Consider the following 19,292-nt stretch of genomic DNA (forward strand, 5'->3'; position numbering starts at 1 on the left):
GCCAGGCCCACCCAAACATGAGCCTGGCCCACCCAAACATGAGCCTGGCCACCAAACATGAGCCTTGGCCCGAGGCTTGATGTGAGCCGTTTTTTTACCCCCACCAGTGTTCGGACTGGCTCTCCTGATCCGAAGTCAAGAGGCCGCTGCAGCCTCTGCGCGGCCCAGCACAGATTATCGCGGCCCATTGTCACATATAGAATGACAATGGGCCAAAGCCAGCAGGCACAGCATGTGGTGGGAGCTCCTGCCCTGGCCTTAGGGCGGAGGTCTTCAAACTGTGGGTCAGTGGCGGCAGTCCCAGGAGGGTGCAAATGCCTCTTTAAGTACTGAAGAATGAAGATGGCCTGGAGGAGCAACTTTTTTTTTTGCATTTCTAGGCTGTCTTCATTTAAAGTCAACAGCTTTGCTAAAAACAACACAATATTTGATAAGTATTTTGTTGTATTTTCACGTTCAGCAGCGGCACTTAAAATAATGCTCACACCTACAAGTGAGTAAAGAGGTGTTAAATAAATGCATATTAAACTAATTGATGGGACACACACATCATGAAACTTGGTTAATGTGTATGAGAACAGTCACAAAATTGAATCCAGGATAGTGGAGTGCATAATAGTGACGTGTATTTATATAGTTTTGCGGTCTCAGCATGTAACAGAAAGCAATGTGAATATGTAGGGCATTATTCTAGAAAAACACTGTATAACATAGGTTGCCACAAAATGATTATGTGATCAGGGCTAATGGAATTATGTGGAAGGGGAGCACCATAGACAAATTATGCAGTATAATGCAGCACATTGTTTACTAGTATAAATTAATTATTTAGATTTTTTTTACTTGGTAGAACTGTCTGGGTAAAGATTTCACCCCATTAGTACCAATTTAACAGCCAAATACAGAAATAAGCTACTGAAAGTTGGCAAGTTACCCTTTCAAATGGGCTTCCAATGCGCGCAAACACGTCACCATGTTTTGTAGTAACTTTTGATCCATTTGAGCTTCAATTGTTTTTTAAATCTGCATGTTATACTGCACGTGGTGGATTATGTGGCAAATACATAATTATGTGAAAAATGTCACAGATGCAGAATCGCATAATTCCAGCAGCCCTGTATCAGATAAAACAAGTGCTTTAGCAGCAGTAATAGCTAACCAGACTGTACCTATTGCAGACATTTTTTATGATCATTAAAAGTACACGTTTTAAAACTCAACAACCTTACATTGCCTCTAAAAAAAAATGTTTTTTTGTCATCATGATGCTTCAAGTTATTCCATAAATGAAATCACATTAGACCCCCTCCTTGAACTCACACACAGAGGTACCTCCAGGTACCCATTAACACATCTGGGACGGTTGTTTTTACCAAAGCGTATGGGAAGTCTTTGCAAAATGGGCGCCTTAGTCCCCATACCTCAGCCAACTTGGCCTCTGTTTACATGCAGATGTCCTTTCAGGTGAGTTGAGAGGGTACACGGGAAGAGACCCTGCATTCAGAAGTTTGTGGGTTGAGTGGTGCTGTACGCGGTGGGGATTGAGTGGCGCTGTAGGCATTGCGGGTTGAGTGGTGCTGTACGCAGTGAGGATTGAGTGACGCTGTAGGCATTGCGGGTTGAGTGGTGATGTAGGCGTTGCAGGTTTAGTGGTGCTGTACGCGGTGGGGGTTGAGCAGTGCTGTAGGCGTTGGTAGTTGAGCGGTGCTGTACGCGGTGGGGATTGAGTGGTGATGTAGGAGTAGGGGGTTGAGTGGTGCTGTAGGAGGTGCACGTTTTCAGCAGGCCCACTCCTTCAGCCGTCAGTGCACACTTTCACCAGGCACACACCACTATCCGTCACTGCACGCTATCACCAGACATACACACCACCAGTTGTCAGTGCACGCTTTCACCGGGCACAAACACCACCAGCCGTCAGTGCACGCTTTCACCGGGCACAAACATCACCACACCTCAGTGCACGCTTCCACCAGGCACACACACCACCAGCCGACAGTGCACGCTTCCACCAGGCACACTTCCACCAGCCAGGAGTACACACTTCCACCAGGTACACACACCACCAGCCGTCAGTGCACGCTTCCACCAGGCACACACCACCAGCCGTCGGTGCACAATTTCTACAGGCACACACACCAACAGCCGTTAGTGCACACATAATTTGTTAACGCATCCACAATTAACTATTGTCGCAATCGCAGTATGGCACACTTTACTTTTAAACATATTCATCTAAAGCGCAGCATGCCACCATTGCTACAAAAATACATACACATTTTTTTGGCCTACAATTTATTGACTTTTGTTGCAATTGGTGTTGCAATATTTAGCAATGCCAATAGCTCAAATTTAATTATCCCGAGACCTATTGCATTGTAAATGCTTGTTATCATTATATTGACCATGGATGCAAGGCAACAATAAAAATGTCCAGATAACTGATTACTGATCCTGCTGGAGAGCAATCCTTTGTTGGTAGTTTTGAAATGCAGATCAACTGTATTTTATGTAGATAGCTCAGTGGGTTACTGTCTTTGTCACAGTGATTCTTGTTTTACTTGCTGCTCAGAAGTTACACTCCTAATATAGAACAGTGACCTATGAACTGTCATCAAAGAGCTGCATACAAACCTGAATGGTTTAGTTAGAACTTCACATTTTGTTTGTGTTGAGATCTAGTTAGAACTTCCTCAGTCTTTCATTATTCTAATGTTGCTAAAAAGAGTTAGCTTGGGCAGATATACATTTTTATTAGTATAGCCAACCCACCAACCATTAGGGTATGCTTTAAATCCCGAGTTTGTGCTTCTCCAGACCATACCCTCTTAGAATAAATTGCACACCAGTATGGATGACACGAGTCCTACACTTTCTAATCCTCATTGGCTTATGCGACATTCCCTATAGACTGATTTACCTACTTGCATCATTTATTATCTCTGTATAATGTGTGTGTGATGTGAAGTACTGTGACACCCTACACTGATATGAGTAGCGCTATACAACAAATGAAATGCATATGAGAGAGGGGCTACAGAGGGATGAAGGGCACTGTTGAAAAGTGGTAGTAATGGTATCTACGGATGAAGAGGTCATTGGTGGGGCGATAAACAAGACTTTCGCATTAGTGCTAAAGCCGGCCCTGTCATGCCCTTTTGGTTTTTGTTTATTTAATTAGCTGTCAGGTCATGAGTGCACAGACTGTTTGGTTGGCCCTCTGGGGCTGCCCAAACTAGTCATGCCCACTCTGTCTTTCTCCATACAGGCTGCAATGCAGCCTGCATAGAGAACATGGCCTCCACATAAGGCCCTGGCTGGGCGGTGTCCCGACCAATCACAACACTGCTTGCAGCGTTGTGATTGGCTTTGGGGAGGGAGCCAGGCTGCCTGCATCTTGTTCCTACCAGAGGCAGGAGAGCAGGAGCCGAGAAGACGTGGGTCCCAGCCAACGGAAAGGTAAGCTATATTTTTTAATAATAATTATTATTAAGTTAAACACCACCCCGCGTGCCCCCACCCCGCGTGAACCCCCTGCCCCGTCTCCCTTGCCCCGCGAGTCATGCCGGCCGCGAGTGCCGCAGTGGCCCACCCAAATGCACCATTGGCCCACCCAAATAAAAATTTCTGGAGCCGGGCCTGCTCCCTCTGATGGTGAACAAGCACGTGCCGGGGCGGAGCCGCATCCGTAGTCACGTGGCACTGAGAAAGGCCTCTGGGGAAATGCATGTATACATCCCCCATCTTGGGTGGGGGACGGGGTACTGCTGGCACACTCATCCGACCTGACAAGAATTTCACTGTGCCCACTAGAAATATCATTTCACACTTAAATAGCGTGTTCACTTAGAAGGCATGCGCGTGACAGCTGAGTATGTATATTTATGCAATAGCAGGATTATACAGTTGTTTACCCAACCGTGCAGCATCGGGATCCATGTATGATTATGATATATAAATCCATAAAGCTTTGCAACTACTGCGTCAGTTCAGCTGTGCAACATCTGTCTCTCTCTAGCTGTGCAATTTGGGTATCCTGCACCGTAATCTAATGGTACCTGAATGCACGGCTTGCCACTGCTAGCAGGTCAGGGGGCCATTGCATGTATGCCAACCCTTTGGAATGGGCCACCCACAGCTGAAAGGTACATGGAGAGGACCGCTACATGTATCCTATCCCTTTGGAAGGTGCTATCCACAGTTGAGGACCTCTACATGTATCCATCCCTTTGGAATGGGCCGCCCACAGTTGGAAGGTACATAGGGAGGACCTCTACATGGACCTAACTCTTTGGAATAGGGAGCCAACAGTTGGAAGGTACACCTAGAGGACCTCTACATGTATCCCAGCCCTTTGGAATGGACCAACCACATTTTAAAGGTACATCCAGAGAACCTCTACACGTATCTTTACCCTGTGAGATGGGATACTCATTGATGGAAGGAGCAGCTTTAGTTCCTTGAATCTGCAATCTGGTCTCACTGTCAGCCTTCAGATGGAGCAGTTTTTGTAATACAGCTTTGGGACTGTGGCTGCTGTGCGCTCCAAGACTTCTCAGAACCCTGCCTGGAGGATGCTAAGTCTTATCCAAGTGAAGGTTCCTTGGTGTCCTTTGTGCCGTTAAGGAGCTGACACTGGTAGCAATGGTTGTGGTTCACTGAATCAAAGGCCATCTCCCATCTGTATCTTGAATAAAGGGATTGTCGTCCACCTTGGAGAGGGACAGCGAGCTAGGTTACAGCTTTGTGCGCAGCGTGGACAGAGCTGTGTCCTCATGGACCTCCCCCTGAGTTCTCCCAGCTGAGGGGCTCCTGGGTAGTAGGGTCATCATCTGGGCCTTTCTTCTCCCAACCATTGTCTTTCCTGGCACCACTCACTCTCTGCCCTTCACAGCGGTGACTCTCTAGAGGAGAGATATGGTGGCCCAGCCAGTTTGATGTCACTCAAATGGTGGGGAGGGCATCTGTCCCATTTGGAGATGAAATTTTCTGGCTACCACTTCAAGACCAAGGTTGTATTGGCCATGCTCACTTGACCCTGTAACGCCCTCTGCTGGTTTTGACTAGGGTTGGACACACCCGTCTTCTTTAGGGTGTCATCCAGGCCCCCGTTGTCTCCGCTTGCGGACTAACCCTTTTTCAGTGGCTGAGCCGTCCCTTATGAGCCGCTCTCTCATTACAACATTCCATAAGGCCTCCTAATCTAAGATCCGCCCTCTTTACTGCTACCACCTGTACTTGTTCACCAGCTCTAGCAACAAATGTACTGGCAATAACTGTTCTTGTAACCTAAACACACAAAGAGGGGTAGAGAGGAAAAAGGACCTAGACAAGACATGCGGGGGCACACACAGTGTTAGTAAAACTGCCCTCACTCACACACAAGTCTGTGTGTGACATGCTTCATCATCGGGTGTGCTTACAAAACACCCTGGCGTAGCCACGCACAGGATGGAGCATAGGGAAGGGGGTTTACATAAACAACATAAATAACAGAACATATATGGGTGAGTATAAAGTGCTACCAACCCTGACTGGGAACAGTGATAAGATAAAGTGCAGTGGAAAGTGAACCTAAGACTGCCTCATGGGTACTCTATCGATTACTTTATTCCGGAGTCCCATGGACAGGATTAAAAATAGAGAGGGGATGGGTTTATTTGTGAGAATGTTATGGACCCACATCAACCCTCCCACGACTGCCAAAGTCAACATGTTTCGACCGAGTTATAATCTGCCCACACTATAGGGTCACGCTGGTCTTCTCCAGGACTCCTATCAGTCCCAGTCAAAGAGCCCTGTTACCTTATTTTGGTTAGTATCCAGGGTACATACGTACAGTATTCTTGCTGTGTGGAGGTACTTCCCCCAACAAGGGACACATGCACTGAAAAACAAAACACATATATCCACATCCATTACAGAGGTTTCTATTTAGACCCATCGAATGTCATTTGACTACAATCACCAAATGCATTGACAATGGCTTAACGTAGCCCTGGGAACAAAAAACCCACACTAATTGCAACTCAGAGGGGGGTATTTATTTGATTACTTGTCCCTGCATCAAACAATACGCATGTCTTGTCTAGGTCCTTTTTCCTCTCTACCCCTCTTGGTGTGTTTAGGTTACAAAAAAGAGGGTTGGGGTAGTTGAGCAGTTGACCCTCTCCCCCTTCTCCTTTGTGTGTATTAATAGCTGTTCTTCTACCTGAGGTATAAGCTTCCTCACCCACAAAATGTCAGTTCTAATTAGTTTAAAAGTTAGTCGCTATGATCACAAAGCACCCACCCCCGCCATTGTTGACTTTGTTTTAGGGCAACATTGTTTCAGGCGTGTAGGCTGCCATGATTGACAAACCCCGACTGCCTGTGGATATTCTGGGTTCCCCCCTTATTTGGCTTCATATTTGTCTCGGTGCTCGCTGTACAGGTTATTGGTGGCCTGAGCAAGACATTTTCAAGGAATCTAGTAGAGGGAAAGGTGGTAGAAGAACAGCTGCCCCTCTGCACCTGGAGACCAACAACCTCTCTAATGACACACAAATATATGCTGTATGGTTCATAAATACCTGAACAATCGGGGTTCCAGCTATCTGACCCAAAAACTAGTCAGGTACGTTCCCCAGAGTACCTTACGTTCAAGTAATCAAGGACTCCTCCAGGTCCCACGCATCAAACTGGCCCGTATGGGCGGTAAAGCATTCTCTCACCTTGCCCCTCGCTATTGGAATCCGCTACCATTCCACTTGCGTCAAATTTCCAACTTTATGGAGTCAGAAAGTTACTCAAAACGACTCTGTTCTAAGAATCTCCTCTGGTTGGCCACTAGCAGTCAAAGTGCTGAGATACCCCGATTGGGGTGATTCGGGCGCTATAGAAATTATATATCAAATCAAACATAGTCCACCCGGCAGGTCCCACATAGTCGCCTACCCTGAGCATTGACATCCTATAATGACCCAAAGGTTGACAATGATGCAGTCCATCATGGCACCTCTCTTCAATTGATATCTTATAATTCATATCATATAAGAGGCCTGATTCCCCACCCCCCGCGCCTCCCCCCCGCTCATCGACGCCTGGTACCTCCTGCAGATCCATAAGATCAGAGAGGACAGCATCCTTCCAGAGCTAAAGAGGTAGGATCAGGGACATACAAGATAAACTACCAATAAAATGATGGGGCCTGCAGAGCTGATCAGAGCTGCCAGCATCAACTATTTTAAAAGTGTGCCTCTTTCTCCCACACTGCCTCCCCCTCACACAGGCGAGCACTGCAAACACAACACAATCAGCACAACTCGGTGCTCATCACGCACGGCATGGAAGCATCTCCCAAATAGGCTCAGAGCAAAGACAAAGCTGTTCTCATCACACACCCACCAGGAGCAGCCTGCGGAAGTAAATCAATGCACTACAAAGGGTAGTAAGCGCCATACAAAGAACATAATACAATGCAATTAAATAAATTACACATTTCCAGGACCAGGCCCTATCTCGCCATCCCAAAGCAGGTGGGAAGTGATCCAAAGTCCCTACTGAGCATCTGACCAAGTGCCCAGAGCCCCCTGGCTGCATGGGAGGCCTCTCGGCGCTTTACGCAGTCGGGGGAAGGGTTCCTCAGTCTGCACCAGCTCTTACTCCCTTTAAACAAGACTCACTCCAGACATAAATACAGGATTCCTTCTGCTCTTGAGCCATGCCAGCCCCTGGAGATCGAGTGCTCTTCTCAAATGTAATCCCAGTGTTTTAGCAGAGCTTTCATGTTTGTTGATCAGCACAGTTCCCATGACCTCTGCCATGGTCCAGGCTGCATCCTGGCAGCCATGAGAGGGGTCTGGACAGGTGAGGGGCAAGTCAGGGAAGGAATCATCTTGGAGGCAGAAAGTATCAGACCTTTTTTTTAGAAATGTCAGCATCTCAGTTAGTCCCTCAGCCACGGACTGCGCTGGTAGCTCTCACCTCCTCCCACTGCTGGTATGGGGCTTCCACCACACGGCTGGCAGAGCTGGCTGTGACTGTGGTCCTGTCATTCAAACTTTATGTGTCTCTTTCTGTGTAACTACTGCTTTCTGGGGTAACTAATATGTGTGCCCCATAAAATCTGGCTTTCACAGGGTTCCACAGGGGTGGAATGTTGTGGGAGCCTGGAACTTCACTCACAACTTGTTCCCTCCTGTTGGTAAGTTCAGGTGTTCCAACCAGTTTGGCCGCCATCATCTGCATCCTGACTCTACATCCCCTGAATTTCTACACCATTTTGAATCACCCCTCCCCTACCCCATCCCCACCAGTAGCCACGTTTGTGCAGCCGGACGCCTCATGGTACAGAACACTGTTGTTCTCAGCTAGGTTTCTACTATACTGATACCTGCAAGCACCAACATATGCATATTGGTCAAGAGGCAAGAACCTTACTCCCTCTCTCTGTCAGCCCCATCAGGCTCCTTGTACTGTATTGGTGAGTTGTGGGAGACCGCTGACCCCCGTCAGCCTCTATAACTTGACACTTTGTTGGCTGCCATTTTATCTATTGCCATGGTTGGTAGACAAAGGATGCATTGGGCGGCCATCTTGGGCGCCATTTTGAGAGTCTTCTGGGTCCATGCCAATGCCTAGGCCTGCATATAACTTTGGTAAGACTGGGGCTGCTTGACTCTGCCAGGCTCGGGGCGGTACTGCATGATGCTTCTCACTCCCTCCAGGGGGAGCTAGTGTCCAGCATTGCTACATGAGTTATCGCCAACCTCAAAAATAGTGGTTTACCAAGTGAATGCAGATTAAAAGCCATTTTCAGAGACACTAAACACTGGCTCTGGGGGACACTGAGGCCAGGGAGGACCTGAAGAGAGGGTAGCTAGGCTGTGAAGAAGAGGAAGGTTGGTGGTGGTGTGGAAGAAAAGATGATACAAAAGGGGCTTTAGGAGGAAAAGGAGAGATGCAGCGGACGAGGGAAAGAACCAGGTATGGAAAGGGAAGGCAGATGGTAAAGAGAAGAAGGTTGGATCTCCACATATGGCCCTGTAGCGTGTGGCCCTTCACTAGACCAGAACATAACTGGTGAGCGCTGCCCTGTCTACAGGCTGCCATACATATCTTCTTAGGAAACACCCTTCACCCAGTCTGGGGTTCCCCTCTAGGACGGGGTCCTTCACAAAACCCAAACATAACTGAGAGACCCAATGAATTGGTGTTGGGGACATGGACGTGGCTCTCAGGACCGCTCATTAGAAAAGCCACTGGGAGGGCACCACACACTAGGAAGACTAGGGCAGCCCAGATCCCCTGTTATGTACGTTTCCTTTAAAGGATGGGTCACTAAGAACAAAAGAACACCCTAGTCTTTCAAGGGATTTTATTTGAAGAGGAGTGTAAACTGTGGTAATCCTCTGGCCCCTGTGCTCCCAGGTGGTACCTCCCCTGGTGTTCAGTGCCACCTGGTTCTGCCCCTGATCCCCCTCTGTTCTTGGTTAAGGGACGTGCAGCTGCAACCCCGGCAATCAACTTCAGTCCTCTGAGACACCTGGGCCAAGGATCCCAAGATGATACATTTTAAGAGCCAGTAATGAGTGTTCTGAGACCCTGGAGCCACAGGGAGAGTCTGTGAGATACATTTTAGGAGCCAGCAATGAGTGTTCTGAGACCCTGGAGCCAAAGGGAGAGTCTGTGAGATACATCTTAGGAGCCAGCAATGCATTTGTTGAGACCTTGGAGCCACAGAGAGAGTCTTTAGGAGCCAGTAATGTGCCTGTTGAGACCCTGGAGCCACAGAGAGAGTCTGTGAGATACATTTTAGGAGCCAGCAATGCTACTGGTGAGACCCTGGAGCCACAGGGGAAGTCTTTAGGAGCCAGTAATGTGGCCGTTGAGACCCTGGAGCCACTGGGAGAGTCTGTGAGATCCATTTTAGGAGCCAGCAATGGTACTGGTGAGACCCTGGAGCCACAGGAAGAGTCTGTGAGATACATTTTAGGAGCCAGTAATGTGCCCGTTGAGACCCTGGAGCTACAGGGAGAGTCCGTGAGATATATTTTAGGAGCCAGTAATTCGTCTGGTGAGACCCTGGAGCCACAGGGAGAGTCTGTGAGATACATTGTAGGAGCTAGCAATGCATTTGCTGAGACCCTGGAGCCACACAGAGACTGTATGAGATACATTTTAGGAGCCGGATATGTGCCTGTTGAGACCCTGGCGCCACAGGGAGAGTCTGTGAGATACATCTTAGGAGCCAGCAATGCTTCTGCTGAGACCCTGGAGCCACAGAGAGAGTCTTTAGGAGCCAGTAATGTGCCTGTTGAGACCCTGGCGCCACAGGGAGAGTCTGTAAGATACATCTTAGGAGCCAGCAATGCTTCTGCTGAGACCCTGGAGCCACAGGGAGAGTCTGTGAGATACATTTTAGGAGCCAGTAATGTGCCTGTTGAGACCCTGGAGCCACAGGGAGAGTCTGTGAGATACATTTTAGGAGCCAGCAATGGTACTGGTGAGACCCTGGATCCACAGGAAGAGTCTTTAGGAGCCAGTAATGTGCCTGTTGAGACCCTGGAGCCACAGAGAGAGACTGTGACATACATTTTAGGAGCCAATAATGTGCCTGTTGAGACCCTGGAGCCACAGGGAGAGTCTGTGAGATACATTTTAGGAGCCAGTAATGTGCCCGTTGAGACCCTGGAGCCACAGGGAGAGTCCGTGAGATAAATTTTAGGAGCCAGTAATTCGTCTGGTGAGACCCTGGAGCCACAGGGAGAGTCTGTGAGATACATTGTAGGAGCTAGCAATGCATTTGCTGAGACCCTGGAGCCACACTGAGACTGTATGAGATACATTTTAGGAGCCGGATATGTGCCTGTTGAGACCCTGGCGCCACAGGGAGAGTCTGTGAGATACATCTTAGGAGCCAGCAATGCTTCTGCTGAGACCCTGGAGCCACATGGAGAGTCTGTGAGATACATTTTAGGAGCCAGTAATGTGCCTGTTGAGACCCTGGAGCCACAGGGAGAGTCTGTGAGATACATGTTAGGAGCCAGCAATGCTTCTGGTGAGACCCTTGAGCCACAGGGAGAGTCTGTGAGATACATTTTAGGAGCCAGTAATGTGCCTGTTGAGACACTGGAGCCACAGGGAGAGTCTGTGAGATACATTTTAGGAGCCAGTAATGTGCCTGTTGAGCCACTGGAGCCACAGGGAGAGTCTGTGAGATACATTTTAGGAGCCAGCAATGCATTTGCTGAGACCCTGGAGCCACAGGGAGAGTCTGTGAGATACATCTTCGGAGCCAGCAATGCATTTGCTGAGACCCTGGAGCCACAGAGAGAGTCTTTAGGAGCCAGTAATGTGCTGTTGAGACCCTGGAGCCACAGGGAGAGTCTGTGAGATACATTTTACGAGTCAGCAATGCTTCTGGTGAGACCCTGGAGCCACAGGGAGAGTCTGTAAGATACATTTTAGGAGCCAGTAATGTGCCTGTTGAGACCCTGGAGCCACAGGGAGAGTCTGTGAGATACTTTTTAGGAGCCAGCAAGGCGCCTGTTGAGACCCTGGAGCCACAGGGAGAGTCTGTGAGATACATGTTAGGAGCCAGCAATGCTTCTGGTGAGACTCTTGAGCCACAGGGAGAGTCTGTGAGATACATTTTAGGAGCCAGTAATGTGCCTGTTGAGACACTGGAGCCACAGGGAGAGTCTGTGAGATACATGTTAGGAGCCAGCAATGCTTCTGGTGAGACCCTTGAGCCACAGGGAGAGTCTGTGAGATACATTTTAGGAGCCAGTAATGTGCCTGTTGAGACACTGGAGCCACAGGGAGAGTCTGTGAGATACATTTTAGGAGCCAGTAATGTGCCTGTTGAGCCACTGGAGCCACAGGGAGAGTCTGTGAGATACATTTTAGGAGCCAGTAATGTGCCTGTTGAGACTCTGGAGCCACAGGGAGAGTACGTGAGATAAATTTTAGTAGCCAGTTATTCGTCTGGTGAGACCCTAGAGCCACAGGGAGACTGTGAGATACATTTTAGGAGCCAGTAATTTGCCTGTTGAGACCCTGGAGCCACAGGGAGAGTCTGTGAGGTACATTGTAGGAGCCAGCAATGCTTCTGATGAGAACTTGGAGCCACAGTGAGAGTCTGTGAGATATATTTTAGGAGCCAGTAATGTGCCTGTTGATACCCTGGAGCCACAGCGAGAGTCTGTGAGATACGTTTTAGGAGCCAGCAATGTGCCTGTTGAGACCCTGGAGCCACAGGGAGAGTCTGTGAGATACATTTTAGGAGTCAGCAATGCTTCTGGTGAGACCCTGGAGCCACAGGGAGAGTCTGTGAGATACATTTTAGGAGCCAGTAATGTGCCCGTTGAGATCCTGGAGCCACAGGGAGAGTCTGTGAGATACATTTTACGAGTCAGCAATGCTTCTGGTGAGACCCTGGAGCCACAGGGAGAGTCTGTAAGATACATTTTAGGAGCCAGTTGTGTGCCCGTTGAGACCCTGGAGCCACAGGGAGAGTCTGTGAGATACATTTTACGAGTCAGCAATGCTTCTGGTGAGACCCTGGAGCCACAGGGAGAGTCTGTAAGATACATTTTAGGAGCCAGTAATGTGTGTGCTGAGACCCTGGAGCCACAGGGAGAGTCTGTGAGATACATCTTCGGAGCCAGCAATGCATTTGCTGAGACCCTGGAGCCACAGAGAGAGTCTTTAGGAGCCAGTAATGTGCTGTTGAGACCCTGGAGCCACAGGGAGAGTCTGTGAGATACATTTTACGAGTCAGCAATGCTTCTGGTGAGACCCTGGAGCCACAGGGAGAGTCTGTAAGATATATTTTAGGAGCCAGTAATGTGCCTGTTGAGACCCTGGAGCCACAGGGAGAGTCTGTGAGATACTTTTTAGGAGCCAGCAAGGCGCCTGTTGAGACCCTGGAGCCACAGGGAGAGTCTGTGAGATACATCTTAGGAGCCAGCAATGTGCCCGTTGAGATCCTGGAGCCACAGGGAGAGTCTGTGAGATACATTTTACGAGTAAGCAATGCTTCTGGTGAGACCCTGGAGCCACAGGGAGAGTCTGTAAGATACATTTTAGGAGCCAGTTGTGTGCCCGTTGAGACCCTGGAGCCACAGGGAGAGTCTGTGAGATACATTTTACGAGTCAGCAATGCTTCTGGTGAGACCCTGGAGCCACAGGGAGAGTCTGTAAGATACATTTTAGGAGCCAGTAATGTGTGTGCTGAGACCCTGGAGCCACAGGGAGAGTCTGTGAGATACATCTTCGGAGCCAGCAATGCATTTGCTGAGACCCTGGAGCCACAGAGAGAGTCTTTAGGAGCCAGTAATGTGCTGTTGAGACCCTGGAGCCACAGGGAGAGTCTGTGAGATACATTTTACGAGTCAGCAATGCTTCTGGTGAGACCCTGGAGCCACAGGGAGAGTCTGTAAGATATATTTTAGGAGCCAGTAATGTGCCTGTTGAGACCATGGAGCCACAGGGAGAGTCTGTGAGATACTTTTTAGGAGCCAGCAAGGCGCCTGTTGAGACCCTGGAGCCACAGGGAGAGTCTGTGAGATACATCTTAGGAGCCAGCAATGCTTCTGCTGAGACCCTGGAGCCACAGGGAGAGTCTGTGAGATACATGTTAGGAGCCAGCAATGCTTCTGGTGAGACCCTGGAGCCACAGGGAGAGTCTGTGAGATACATCTTAGGAGCCAGCAATGCTTCTGCTGAGACCCTGGAGCCACAGGGAGAGTCTGTGAGATACATGTTAGGAGCCAGCAATGCTTCTGGTGAGACCCTGGAGCCACAGGGAGAGTCTGTGAGATACATTTTAGGAGCCAGTAATGTGCCTGTTGAGACACTGGAGCCACAGGGAGAGTCTGTGAGATACATGTTAGGAGCCAGCAATGCTTCTGGTGAGACCCTTGAGCCACAGGGAGAGTCTGTGAGATACATTTTAGGAGCCAGTAATGTGCCTGTTGAGACACTGGAGCCACAGGGAGAGTCTGTGAGATACATTTTAGGAGCCGGTAATGTGCCTGTTGAGACCCTGGAGCCACAGGGAGAGTACGTGAGATAAATTTTAGTAGCCAGTTATTCGTCTGGTGAGACCCTAGAGCCACAGGGAGACTGTGAGATACATTTTAGGAGCCAGTAATTTGCCTGTTGAGACCCTGGAGCCACAGGGAGAGTCTGTGAGGTACATTGTAGGTGCCAGCAATGCTTCTGATGAGAACTTGGAGCCACAGTGAGAGTCTGTGAGATATATTTTAGGAGCCAGTAATGTGCCTGTTGATACCCTGGAGCCACAGCGAGAGTCTGTGAGATACGTTTTAGGAGCCAGCAATGTGCCTGTTGAGACCCTGGAGCCACAGGGAGAGTCTGTGAGATACATTTTAGGAGCCAGCAATGCTTCTGGTGAGACCCTGGAGCCACAGGGAGAGTCTGTGAGATACATTTTAGGAGCCAGTAATGTGCCTGTTGAGACACTGGAGCCACAGGGAGAGTCTGTGAGATACATGTTAGGAGCCAGCAATGCTTCTGGTGAGACCCTTGAGCCACAGGGAGAGTCTGTGAGATACATTTTAGGAGCCAGTAATGTGCCTGTTGAGACACTGGAGCCACAGGGAGAGTCTGTGAGATACATTTTACGAGTCAGCAATGCTTCTGGTGAGATCCTGGAGCCACAGGGAGAGTCTGTAAGATACATTTTAGGAGCCAGTAGTGTGCCCGTTGAGAGCCTGGAGCCACAGGGAGAGTCTGTGAGATACATTTTACGAGTCAGCAATGCTTCTGGTGAGACCCTGGAGCCACAGGGAGAGTCTGTAAGATACATTTTAGGAGCCAGTAATGTGTGTGCTGAGACCCTGGAGCAACAGGGGGTCAGTGAGATACATTTTAGGAGCCAGTAATGTGCCTGTTGAGACACTGGAGCCACAGGGAGAGTCTGTGAGATAAATTTTAGGAGCCAGTAATGTGCCTGTTGAGACACTGGAGCCACAGGGAGAGTCTGTGAGATACATTTTAGGAGCCAGTAATGTGCCTGTTTAGACACTGGAGCCACAGGGAGAGTCTGTGAGATACATGTTAGGAGCCAGCAATGCTTCTGGTGAGACCCTGGAGCCACAGGGAGAGTCTGTAAGATACATTTTAGGAGCCAGTAATGTGTGTGCTGAGACCCTGGAGCAACAGGGTGTCAGTGAGATACATTTTAGGAGCCAGCAATGCTTCTGGTGAGACCCTGGAGCGACAGGGAGAGTCTGTGAGATACATTTTAGGAGCCAGCAATTCGTCTGGTGAGACCCTGGAGCCACAGGGAGTCAGTGAGATACATTTTAGGAGCCAGCAATGCTTCTGGTGAGACCCTGGAGCCACAGGGAGAATCTGTGAGATACATTTTAGGAGCCAGTCATTTGCCTGTTGAGACCCTGGAGCCACAGGGAGAGTCTGTGAGATACATTTTAGGAGCCAGAAATGCATTTGCTGAGACCCTGAAGCCACAGGGAGTCTGTGGGATACATTTTAGGAGCCAGCAATGGCTGTGCTGAGACCCCGGAGCCACAGGGAGTCTGTGAGAGCTCTGATGTGGGCTTCATCTCGCAGCCAGCCGGCTTCTAACACGCGCCTGTCTGCCCGACCAGCATTCTGTCCACGTACTGTCCCCCATTGCCTCTACTTTATGACATGGTGCCCTGAAATAGCCACAAAGCCATCAAAGCTGCATAAAACTCGCCAATCAATTATTCATATGCAATCTTTCATGCAGAAGACGGCCAGCCTTGAATTAAACCTGCTATAAACAGGGCCACCGGACCTTTGCGCTAATGAAGTAGCACATTATGCAGCAGAATTAACTAAAGTATGCAGGAAGAAAACACAAATAATGCAGCGTAAGGTGGGACATTATGTGGCTGTATCATGTCATTATATTATCATTTTAACGCACATTAATACTCTCTGGACAAAGGTTTCACCTCACTAGTGCCAGTTCAACACCTGATTGGAGCAATCAGAAACTAAAAGGCGAATAGTTAACCTGTGCAAAAGGTCTGCCACTGCGCGAGACTAAATGTGATTTTTTTTTAGTAACTTTTGATCTGTTAAAGCTAGAAACATGTTTTATTGAAATCTGCATATTACGTTGAAAATGGTGAATTATGTGACAAGGGCAGTAAATCTATAACAGTAGAAAAACGTAGCAAAGTCGCATACTTCTACAGATTATTTTCAGGCAAATATATGTAGGTTTCATCCTAGAAAACCCAGAGCATTTTTATAACATTAATCTTACGGAAATTAGAGTGCAAGGAATTGCCCATCCTTTTCTCCAGACCTAGAACCCTCTCATGTGGAGAAGTGTGGCTCACCGGTTAGAGGACGCAGACCCGGACGCAGAGGTCAGACCCGGGACCAGGGTTCAATCCCAGACGCGGCAGGGTCTTGAGCTCAAAATGTCCACAGACTCGATAATTCTCGCCTCGGTGCCTACTCAAATCATGGGTTCACACTCTGCAACTCTGGGCAATAGCTTGCTTAATCTCCACTACGGCCCCACCGCGATGGGATGCCTGGCTTTCACCTTGGGGATGCCCAGTAGTGGTTATCTCGCAGGGAAAAGCCAGGACGGGTTCCCAAAGCAAGCGCCTTGAGACCTTACGGTGAAGGGCGCTATATAAGAACGTATGATTTACGATTTATTTATTTTATTTATTTATGTTCCCTTACAAGTCTAGAGAAGAAAAAAAATGATCGTACCCTGGAGCATTGATCAATTTGATGTGTTTCACCACGAGACAGAATATTCAAAACAGCCACCGACATCAAGCAACCCATGGCCATGGGGAAATGGTCCCCAGATTTTCTGTCACTAATAAGGTTGACCAATCCAAAGAAAGGCATCAGAGGCCTGGCCCAACTTGTGGGTTCTGTGCCTATTCTAAGACCTGGGTGCAGAGAAAAGGAGCATGCTGAGCTGCTTCTGGAATGTGAAGCGCTTTCCTTTACTACCCATGAAGGCCCTTTGTGAATACCAAAAGTCGTAAAGTTAGACTTTCGTCACAGTTTACCTTTATGAATTGGGCCCCTAGTCTCCAGACCTACAGTTCCTTACCGGAGTACTGACATGCCAGACTCTCTTGAGGGAGTATGGTTGGGAGCGGCAGGAGGTATGGAAGAGGCCAGGAGACCATAGGGACATAACAGTGATGCGTTTTTGGTAATTTTGATTGGGGGCGGGGGTAGGAAAGAGTTTGGAGGCTATATTGGGGATATTAAAGTTTGATACTGATGTGATGTCTTTTTTATATGTGAGAAGAAGACAACCCATATTATCAGAAGCAAATCAAATGTAAAGCCTATTCACATTTTTGCAAAGACGGCAGTGACACCTAGTGGTTAGAAAAAGTAGGCACTTCTTGAGATTCATGATGAGTCCTGCAATCCACTTTTCGGCCACAGGGGTCATAGTGACGTGTGATTAGGGAGACTGTGATACAAAAAGAGAAAAAAGACTAAGGAGCCATTGAATAATCGACAAAGGAGTTTGTTGTGAACAGGGATATACTGTGATGATGCAAAATATGGAATGCTGTGCAGCCAGCTGTGCTTTTGAAGCAATGCTAGATCAACTAACCTCTTCTCTCTTTGTCCTCTAGGGTCCTACCTGACACATGAAGCCAGCGGCCTGGATGAGCACGGTGAGGCCCGCGAAGCGTTCCTCAATGGCGGCGAGAACCACAAGCGGAAAGAGGAATTTTTCATCTAAACTTTCGCTCTGTGATTATTTTTTCTGTTTTTTCGAGGGATGGGGAGGGAGGGATGGGGCAAAGGGATTGCAAAGACCAGCGGGTCTTGGGGGCGGGGTGGGGGGAAATGAAGATGAGAAAACAAACACGAACAAATGGAAGAAAACACAAAAAAAGGAGAAAAAGACAAAAGTTGAAAAAAAACATGAAGAAAAGAATTCCACATTTTTCTTCATTTTTTGGAATATGTATGGGTGGTATTTTTTTCGGAATGGACAGCAGCGTGGGGGTCTGGAACTGACGACCAATCTGCCTGCTGACCTGGAGGGGCCGATCCCTCTGTCGACCCCAGGGATACCGAAGCCTGAGGCGGCCTTCCGAATCTGCGCCATAGAGTACAAATCTTTGGGATACCGGAAAAAGAGCCACAAACTGTATTAACCTGTATTATTAACGACACACTGGACAAACATTAATTTTGTGGGGGATGTGTGCGTGGGTGGGCTATGGAGGCTTAGAGGGCCACTTTTTGGCAATTTTGGGAGGCAACGAGGACCTCATGCCAGTGCATACAGAGGGCACTGGAAGAAGACCACAACCACCCAGCGATAAATTTACAAAGCTTTCAAAGAGGATAGGACACTGAGAAGACAGAATGAGGGGTTGCAGGGTGGGATATTGGGGCGGTTTAGGGAGGGAACGTTTAACTGTCTTTTCATGTCTCAACTGGGGTATCCGTTATCCGTGGTCAATTTTGCCTTTCTCCCCAAACACTGCATAAAACAAGCATCCCTCTTAGGCACTCATCTTCGCCCCCATTTTATCAGTACTCATTCCTCATATCATCCCCTCAGAGTCTAGTGTTTATTTTCTATCTCTCCCTATGCAACGATAGTTGCATTACTGTGATCCCCATTTGAAACTGCCCCACAGTGGGAGTTTTTAAAGAAGTGACATAAAAATGTAGTGGGACAGTGGGGCAGGTGAAGGGGCTCCCTGGACTCATGGAAGAGCAGCATTCTAGGGCTGCCCATTTATTGTGTCATTCTTCTGACCGTGTGCAACTTGTGCATTATTTACAGATTGTTCTGTCTATGTCATTATGGGGCCTTCAATGGCGGATATGCACGGGCCTGTGGTAGACCGCAGCTCCGCGAACCAGAACTAAACTGCATCTCGGATCACTTCTGTCAAAACATGCAGAGAACATACCTGGTGGGAGGCTCTGAACAGGCATATCACGTGGTGGGGGGACCAATGCGCATGTGCAGAGCTTGTGAACTGTGCGAGCTTTCTGCCTCCCGATCATATCTCTAATGCTGATATACAGGCTCAGAGCCTGTGCAAGCATATAGATGCTGAGCCTTCTCTCCATCTCAACACCAACCCACTCTCCAGCGGCTTAAGGGCACTTAAGGGGATAAGGTGCTGTGGACGACGCCATGTTGTAGATGCCACCACAGGGATAGCGCACTGAGTTTCCAGCCCAAGACTTCCATTTAAGACGTGTGCAGTCTGGACCGTGTAACCCTCATGGGCTTCACTGAAATATCTGACCTAATGCAT

At 48.5% G+C, this 19,292-nt stretch overlaps 1 protein-coding gene across 2 annotated transcripts in view; it reads left to right on the forward strand.

The window, feature by feature from the left end:
- CADM4 (cell adhesion molecule 4) overlaps positions 1 to 17,885 on the forward strand; it is a 1,184,622-nt gene extending 1,166,737 nt beyond the window's left edge. Inside the window, exon 10 of one of the 2 annotated variants that reach the window (XM_086929780.1) lies at positions 17,637 to 17,885. In XM_086929780.1, the coding sequence (XP_086785906.1) occupies positions 17,637 to 17,746 (110 nt within the window). In that variant the 3' untranslated portion in view covers positions 17,747 to 17,885. The remainder of the gene's footprint in view (positions 1 to 17,636) is intronic. The other variant, XM_086929781.1, reaches the window with a different exon arrangement.
- Positions 17,886 to 19,292: the final 1,407 nt, after the last annotated feature.

This window comes from Lissotriton vulgaris, chromosome 7, assembly GCF_964263255.1.
Source record: "Lissotriton vulgaris chromosome 7, aLisVul1.2, whole genome shotgun sequence".
Taxonomy (NCBI): Eukaryota; Metazoa; Chordata; class Amphibia; order Caudata; family Salamandridae; genus Lissotriton; species Lissotriton vulgaris.